Source organism: Lipotes vexillifer, unplaced genomic scaffold, assembly GCF_000442215.2.
Source record: "Lipotes vexillifer unplaced genomic scaffold, Lipotes_vexillifer_v1.1 scaffold753, whole genome shotgun sequence".
Taxonomy (NCBI): Eukaryota; Metazoa; Chordata; class Mammalia; order Artiodactyla; family Lipotidae; genus Lipotes; species Lipotes vexillifer.
In genome coordinates this window covers 402,822-411,144 of record NW_006783618.1, presented here as the reverse complement: position 1 = coordinate 411,144, position 8,323 = coordinate 402,822, and the positions used below count along the sequence as shown (strand labels likewise).

General features: G+C 59.6%; 1 protein-coding gene across 1 annotated transcript; it reads right to left on the bottom strand.

The window, feature by feature from the left end:
* Positions 1 to 1,409: 1,409 nt before the first annotated feature.
* On the bottom strand, positions 1,410 to 8,209 carry MCAM (melanoma cell adhesion molecule). Its single transcript, XM_007456334.1, has 15 exons — positions 8,125 to 8,209; positions 6,180 to 6,304; positions 5,875 to 6,082; positions 5,717 to 5,787; positions 5,534 to 5,621; positions 4,290 to 4,469; positions 4,092 to 4,213; positions 3,847 to 4,009; positions 3,633 to 3,751; positions 3,405 to 3,546; positions 3,117 to 3,238; positions 2,699 to 3,008; positions 2,360 to 2,507; positions 1,920 to 2,037; positions 1,410 to 1,439 (listed from the first exon to the last, which is right to left on the bottom strand). Exons 1-15 carry the CDS (start codon positions 8,189 to 8,191, stop codon positions 1,410 to 1,412), a joined length of 2,013 nt encoding a protein of 670 aa, XP_007456396.1. The 5' UTR covers positions 8,192 to 8,209.
* Between the last annotated feature and the right edge of the window lie 114 nt (positions 8,210 to 8,323).

Genomic DNA, 8,323 nt, shown 5'->3' with positions numbered 1-8,323 from the left:
CGTACCAATTCATCAGCAGAAGTCTGTTTTGCTACCTTGAGGGCAGTCTCAGTGACAGGAGAGGGGCAATAGCTCCTTGCCAGCAGCTCACCAGGCTCCACAAGCTGCCTAGATAGAGCAGGGCAGCTTTGCTGCTCAGGAGGTTGATTATCCCCTCTGTTAGAGCTTGAGCCCTCTGCTCAGAAGCAGAGGTAACCCCTGGTCCCTGCTCCCAACTGCAAAGGGTTTTGTGTTCCTTTTGGTGCAGTTCCAATTCTGGAGGCCCCAGGCTGCTGTGGTACCCATGATGAATAAAAAACAGTGTAAGATTTCTGGGACATTTAAGCTTTATTTTTCATATATATATACACATATATAAAAAGGAAACAATTTGCAAATTTACAACCTAACAAAACCATATATATACACACACACGTACGCACAGACACACGCAGAGACATACATACCCCAAAGCTCTAGCCAGGCCCGTTTCTCATCTCCAAGTACCATTCTCCCATTAGGGCCTTTCTTCTAAGGTCTAGACCCATTAGCTCAGGCTGTAGAAGTCTGGTGCTAATATAACTTTATAGCCTTAACCCTCATATAGGACAGTCTGGACCTCATGTCCAACCCCCACCCCCAGCATTCAGTCTTACGTGATTCCTTGAGAGGGTGGGGGAGCCAAATGAATGCGGGGGCTCGGGCCCAATCGCCTTAACTCTGGAAAGCGGCACCCAGCTTCCTTACTGCAGGGACAATGAGATACACCCAGGATACCTTTTAAGGGACGACACCAGGTCCTGACTTCTGCCCAGAGAAAAGAAAAGAGTGTCGCAAAGGGGACTCCAGAGGCAGGCAGGCAGGCAGGCAGGCAGGCAGGCAACTGCTTCTAGATACTGCTGGGGTCTCTCCAGAACTGGTGTGAGCAACACACTTCACCAGCAGAGAGAGGCCTGGGCTCACTGCATCCTTACTTCAGTGATACAGCTGAATCATGAAGCCAGCCCTGGAGCAGTGGAGCAGGAAATCAGCTCAAGATAAATAGGCTACCTAATTCGGCTGCTGGTAGAAGACAGGTATTTACATCCATAATATGTGTAAAGAGAAGACAAGTTCTGCAAGAAACTCTCCTGTGCGCTTCTGGGCTACCGGGGCCCCCTCCTTGGCATGAGCGTCACTCAACAAATTGAGACAGTGGTGGACAGGTCCCTGAAGAGGAGGCCTCCAGGGCCACGTGAGGTCCTTCTCAGGACAGCTCTGGTCCTAGCCCATGTGCCCTCTGAAATGGGGTCTGCAGGTGAGCTGGAGGGGGATCTTCTGTGGAGTCCACTTTAGAGGCTTTGGTGACCATCCTGAGTGCTGCGGAGGAAGGTGAGCAGGGAGCAGGAAATGTTCCAGGCAGGGGAGGGAGCGCCGTGTGATTCGGTGGGCTAGTGCCTCAGATCGATGTATTTCTCTCCCTAAAGATGGGTGAAGAGCAGAAGTGAGGGGGGTGTTCGGAGACACTGACCAGGGTTTAGGGTGTGAGCGCCAAAAGAGAGGAGGGACCAAAGCCACAGCTCATGAACTAGGTGCAGCCGCCTGGAGGGAAGAAGCCGGGGAGGGGGTGGGGATGGCAAGGCGGGGAATAAGAGATGAGGCCCCCGAATCGCACTGGGCCACACTTCACACCTAGTGACGTGAGCCGCCAGCGCTGTTCAGGAAATGGTGATGGGACGGGGTCTTGCTCTCAGTCCTGGCAGCTACCCTCTCTCGGGGTCCCTCAGCCACCTGCCTGGCCCTACCGTCTGTGCGTGGTGTTAGGAAGGCAAGATGGGGCTGGCTCCCCATCTCCAACAGGGAAGGATAAAGGATAAAGTTAGTGTTCAGCAACCGTCAGCCCCGGCCACTCCCGGTGCCTGAAGATGTGTCAGGCTCTGGCCACAGGAACTGCCTCCTACCTGGTCTCCTGGAGCCCTCTTGTCACCGTTGCTGCCCTGAAGGAGGCCCATCTCTTCTGGGAGCTTATCTGACTTAACTTCAACTACAAATTCGCCCTTACGAGACGGGGGCAGCGTGCTGGGGGGAGGGAGGGAGGCAAGAGGTTGGCAACTCGGGGGCAAGGGAAGGGGGGCTGTTGGGAGGGACGTGGGACTGGGTACTGAAGGGCTCTTAGGTGCTCTGGGCCGGCTCAGGGAAGGGCCACAGGGCTGAGAGGGAGGAGTGTGGTGGACGGAAGCTGCGTAGTGGCGGTGAGGCGGGGAGCGCTCAGACCCAGGGTCCCCCTCCTGCTCCTAACGGCTCAGTGGGCACAGGGGCCAGCAGGGGAACATCCCTGAGGAGGCAACAAGCTGGCAGCGTGAGATGGGGTGGGGCGCGGGGTGCCAGGTGCCGTGCTCACATCTCTTGTTTGCCTGACCGTCCGCACGGCAGCTTGCCCTTCTTGTAGAAGAAAGAGAGGACAGCGCCCAGCACAGCCAGGACCAGGACACACACGGTCACGGCCACGATGACCACACCCTTGCTTTCGGGCTCTGTCAGCTTTTTCTCTGTCCCAAAAAGACACCCCGAGTCACTCCCTGCCCCAGGCTGCCATGTTACCATCGCGGCCCCGCCCAGCCCAGGGCTGATGGAAGATGGGCCGCCGATCGCTTTTCTCGACAGAGCTCCCCTGGGCTCCCGGTCAGGGCAGAGTGAGGATGCCCTAGCACAGCCCTGCTCCCGATCCAGCCCAGCTCACCTGTGGAGGTGCTGTTGGCTCTGGCATAGGGACTGACGGTGGAGGTGCTGAGGCTGGTGGCTCTGTTGGAGTCTGGGGTGAAAGAGGTTAAACGGATGGCGGGGGTGGGACAGGAATGTGCCCTGCTTGGGCTTGCCCTCGCCCCGCTCTGCAGGACCAAGCCCTTACCCTGCTCCAGGATAATGACGGTGGTGTTTCTGCCCAGGGAGTTGGAGGCCACGCACTCAGCTCCTGTCTCCAACAGCTCTGGGGTCACACGGACATTCAGAACGCTCAGGACACTCTGCGGATCTTGGTCCTGTTCGCTGGCCTACAAGGAAGGAGACGCAGTTCAGGGGTGAGGAGGATGCCGGGTCGTGGCGGAAGAGCCCGCGCAGGGACGGACGAGAGCCTGGGAGGCTGCCATGTGCCTGCTCACCGTGCCGTCGACGCTCCAGACGATGCTGGGCCGAGGATGCCCTGATGCTTCACAGGACAGATTCAGCACTGAGTTCTCCTTCACCCACATCTTCCTCTCCCTTAGTGCCATCCACGGGGACCCTGTGGCAGGGCGGGGAAGGGTGAGACAGCAAACTCTGCCAGCCTGCCACCCCCCTCCCCACCAGAGCCCCCAGGGCAGCGGGTGGCTTTCGGTCCCTGAAGAGCTTGAAACCACCCAACTCAAGGTGGCTTCAAGGGGCCTCCTGATCTCTGCCTAGGGCCTCACCAAAAATGGCCACGTTGATGAGCTGGGTGCGGTTCAGGCCGGGAACGCTGGGCACAGATGCCACGCAGCGGTAGCCTCCCCCTGCCTCCCGTTTCAGGTTGCGTAATTGGAGCACAGGCCCCTTTGCCAACACCTTGCCTGTCTGGGGTGAGAGATGGGTCAGAGGTCACTCCTAGGCCCACCCTCCCCACGGCCCCTTGCCCCGGAGACCTGAGCCCACCTGGGTACCTTTTCTCTCAGCCACTGGAACTCAAGGTCCTGGTTACTCTCTGCCTCACAGGTCAGGGTGAGGCTGCTGCCCTCCTGGCTCTCGGGGGCTGCGGGGCTCACCCGGACTTCAGACACATCTGGGGACGCAGCAATCGTGTCAGGCAGGACAGGGCGGGGCAAATTCCCTCTCGCCCCAGCCTGGTCCCCCTGTCCTGGGCCCCCAGCCCCTCACAGTTCACCACCAGCTCCTGCTGGTCGCTCAGCAGCGATGCCGTGGTTTCCAAGTCCAGGCCCTGACATTCGTAGAGGCCGCTATGCTCCTTCTGGGCGGGCTCCAAGACCAGGACCCCGTTGTCATCGGTCCTCTCTTCCTCCATCTCCCTGGTGCTGAGGTTCTGAGAGAGGACAAAGGTGATCAGAGTGCACCTCCAGCCACTCCTGCATGCCCCCCTGCACCCAGAACAGAGGCCCCCGCACCTGCTTGCTGATGCTGAAGTGGGGCGGGGGGTTGCCATCAGCCAAACACCTGATTTCCACGCGGTCCCCCTCCTTCAGCATCCCCTCAGGCTCCACTTCCAGCCACACTCTCTCTGCCGGGTCTGCACAGGCAAAGGGGGCAGCTCTCAGCCCAAGAGCTAGCAGGACCCAGCCCCACAGCGATGGGTCGGTACTCACAGAAAACAGGGACAGTGACCTCCCTAGATTCCTTCATGTGGTTCCCACTGGGCAGCCGATAGCTGAGCTCGCAGTAAAACTGGGCATCTTTGTCCTCCTTGGTCAGCTGTGCCTTCAGAACGCTCCTCAAGGTGTACAGGCCACTCGACTCCACGATCTGGGACGACTGGATGAGGACCCCTGGGCAGGGAGGAAGGGGCGAAGGGCTTGGCCTCAGCTCCGCCTCCAACCCCACCCTATGATCTCCTGGGTCGGCGGAATGGCAGGGGAGCCCTTGTAGAGGGCCAGGTACCAATGCCAGCTGCGGCCCTTCAACCCAGCAGTTTCCTGCTCGAAATCTACCCTAGACAAACGCACATAGGCACACATACAAGGATGTGTGCAAATACTGCTGCAGGGATTTGAAAAAAAAGGAAATGAGAAAAGACTCTGGACATCCACTAATGGGAATGAATGGTTAGCTAGACTATATTATATACACCGTGTGAAATGCCGGCAGTAGGTAAACGATCAGGTAGATCTAAATAGAGTGACCTGGAAAGATTTCCAAGACTTGTTGTCAAAAGGAAAACAAGGCTGTGTAACAATGTGTAGCGCACAGTGTCATTCAGATCAGGGTTTCTCGACCTCAGCACCACTGACGTTTGGGGCTGGATATGCCCTGTGCCCTGTAGGATGTTTACAGCATCCCTGGCCTCTACCCCCTAGATGACAGTAGCACCTATCCATTTGCGACAACCCAAAATATTTCCAGACACTCTAGTGTTCCGGAGGGGAGCAAAATCACCCCTAGTTGAGAACCACTGATTTAGACAATAAAAAACACAAGCCTATATAGTCCTAGATATATTTACATGTGTGAGTAAGTACCTAGAAGGAGGCTTGAAATCAAGGATTGCATCAGTGTGAATACATACACACTGATAGCAGAGCTATTTCTGGGAATGGGTCTGGGGCAGGAAGGAAATTTTCCTTCTAGATTTTCCATAGTTTGAATTCTTATGAGAAGATTTTCAAGGATCACTTGCGTACTTCAAAAAAAAGTAAAATAGGGACTTCCCTGGTGGTCCAGTGGTTAAGACTCTGCGCTCCCAATGCAGGGGGCACGGGTTCGATCCCTGGTTGGGGAACTAAGATCTCGCATGCTGCGTGGTGTGGCCCCCCCAAAAAAGTAAAATAAAATGCAGGGTGGTCGCCGTATTGTGCCACAAGCACGGCTTTTAAGGGCAGAGGGGATGACTTACGGCTTTCCTCCTCCTCCAGGGACTGGCTGTTCTTGTACCAGGTGACTTGAGGAAGGGGGTACCCATTCCTCCCCACACAGGTGGCAACCTGAGGAGAACAGGGTGTGAGTCTCCCTGCCTCTGCGACCCTGCCAAGCCCACCTTAGCTCCTGCCTACCCGCCGGCCACCCCGGCACATCTCACCTCCCCGGGCTCCTCACTGTTCACAGAAATGCCCAAGGCGTTGACCTGGATGAGTGGCTCCTCCGGAGCTTCTACAAGGGAGAGAAATGGGGAGGGGCATGGGACCACCACTTCCGAAGCCCCACACACTGCCCACAAGGCACGGACAGGGCACTCACTGTAGACACGGAGCTGGATTCGGTGCTCCTGGGACCGAGGGCGCTTGCCCTGGCACAGGAAGATGCGCTCATCGTGGGGGGTGATGCCTGTTAGGGACAGAGTAGTCCCTTTGTCCTGGAGGCTGAGCCGATTCTGGTACTCCCCAGGTTCGCTCTGGCCCTGGCCCTGACGCACGCGGAAGATGAGTGTTGGCTTCTCCTTGTGGACCTAAGGGGAGGTGGCAGGGAGGAGGTGAGCGTCCTGGGGCTACATGAAGGGCAGAGCCTCCCGCCCCTGCTGCCCTCTCTGGGGCCCACGCACTCACAGAAAACCAGTCCGCGTGGCTGAAGTTGCCCGGGGAGTGGGAGGGGCCACATTTCAGAAGGGCCGTGCCGCCCACTTCCACCTCCACCTGCTCCGGGTCGGGCTGCTCAGCCTCTCCAGGCACACCTGGCGGGGAGGGGGTGGGGGAGGAGCTGTGTCAGCTCCAGCTGCTCTCCATGCCCTCCACTCACCCGGCTCGCTGCAGCTGCTCTTCCTGCCACTTCGAGGGTCTGAAGGGCACTGTCCTCTCCTACCCCTCAACCACTCTTTACCCCTCAACCCTGGGCCGGCCCTCTCCCGGTTCAAGGGAGTTGGGGATGGACATTTCTGGTCATTGGAGCAGAGACCCTGAGCACCAGGAACCTCCCAGATGAGGCTGGCAGAGGGGCAACCCAGGCTCTGGGCCAAGAGGAAGGCCCCTTTCCTTCCAGGCTCCCTCCTCCCCGGGTGAGCTCAGAGTGTGGGAATGCAAGGCATGTGCCAGGCCGGGGCACACAGGCCCTTTTTGTCCCCACACCCAGAGGAAGACATCTCTACCCTTCGCCCCCCCACACCCCCTCCCCAAATCCCCCATAAAACCCAAAAGGCAACGCTGGCCAGGAGGCCCTTATTTCATACTCCTTAAGCAGCACCGCCGTGAACATCCAACACTCTCAGGGGACCCCATCCTGGGAGTCTTGTGAGAATGGAGGGGTCAGAGTCACGGAGGGGGCCAGAATCTCTCCCGGGGGTCAGGGCAGGGGTCAGGCCAAGGGCCAGGCAGTGGGCAGGAGTGACGTCAGTGGTGCTAGTGCGCTGCCCGCCCTGCGAGGAGGTGATGTCACTCCATACCATCTGGCTGGACTCGGGTGCCTGGGTGGTTGGCCTGGGCTGGCTCCCAGATAACAAGGGCAGATGGAGGGGTCTTCAACCCAGAGCAAAAGCTGCACACCCCTGACTCCGTTTCCCCAGAGCTAGAAGAGCAGGGCCGGGTGGGGCTGGACCTTCTGCAGCGGGTGGAGCCCGATTTAGCCCTTTCCCCAGAAGGGATTGGAAGGCAGCAGCCAAGGGTACCCCAGGGACACCGTCGGCATGGGCACGAGGCCATCGAGTTGGGTATTGCTTAGATACCCAACCAGGGTATCTAAGCCAGGCAGCGGCTGGAGCCCGGGAAAGGGAGCCAAGAGAAACAAGCGACACCGTTGCGGGCCATACAAGGGCAGCGTGAACCCGGGAGCGCCCGGCTCCTAGGCAGTTCCAGAGAAAAACTCCGAGGTGCAGGGGCGCATTTCCCACCTGAACTTGGTCCCATTCCGGGAGGTGTAACAAGTCTGGGGCGCTTCCACTCTGGTAATGCTCGATGCCGCGTCCCTGCCACCTGTGATCCCGTCACCCGGGTAGGCGCGAGGCGACCCACACCGCCCTCCAGGCTTTGCCAACGCCCTGCCGGGGTGGGAGCCGCCGTTCCTCCCCATCTCGCTCACCTCCAGCCTGGCTCGAAGCCCAGGCGGGAGAGGGAGGGGTCGGCGCACCCCTCCAGCTAAGAAAGCTGCCTTTCCCAGCAACAGGCGGGCGCGGGATTCAGGATTTGGGGATGCGCTGTAGAGGCGCCTCCCGCCAAGGCTCCAATCACGGGCTCCCCAGAGAAAGCACCTGAGGAAAAGCTCTCACCAGCGGCCCCAGGGACTTGGCTCCACCCCTTCCCGCTCCAGGCAGCAGCCCCCCTCCCCGCCTCCCCAGTTCTGCTCCCGGGAAGGTCTGGAATAGAGGCTGCAAACTGGCTGCAAAGAAGAGCTGCACGCGCGCAACGCGCCGGGTGCCTGGGACCCGGAGAGAGGAGCGCACGACGCAGCGCAAAGCCCCGGCCCCCGCCGCGATGCCAGCTCTCCTCCCGGGCGCGCTCCGCCGAAGACTGCCGGGCCGCTCCGTTGGGGGCGCGGGCCAACGCCCCCAGCGAGCTCACTCACCCGCGGCGCGGCGACAGCAGCAGCAGGCGGCGATCAGGAAGGCGCAGATGAGCCCGGACCGTCCCATGCTTCCCGGCCGGAGGGCGAGAGCGAAGTGAGGGAGCTCGCAGCTGCCGGGGGCTGACGTCAGGGGGGCGGGGGAGGGGGCCAGAGCGCCGAGGCCGGCCCGCCACGCCCCGCGCAGCCCACCCCCCCCCCC

Bases quoted from the DNA above. Each gene is read 5' to 3' on its own strand.
- MCAM (XM_007456334.1), bottom strand. From the start codon at position 8,191: ATGGGACGGTCCGGGCTCATCTGCGCCTTCCTGATCGCCGCCTGCTGC. The intron at 6,083-6,179 runs GTGAGTGCGTGG...ACCTCCCCTTAG, and splicing joins GCCACGCGGACTGGTTTTCT to GTCCACAAGGAGAAGCCAAC. The intron at 3,239-3,404 runs GTGAGGCCCTAG...GCCCTGCCACAG, and splicing joins CATCAACGTGGCCATTTTTG to GGTCCCCGTGGATGGCACTA.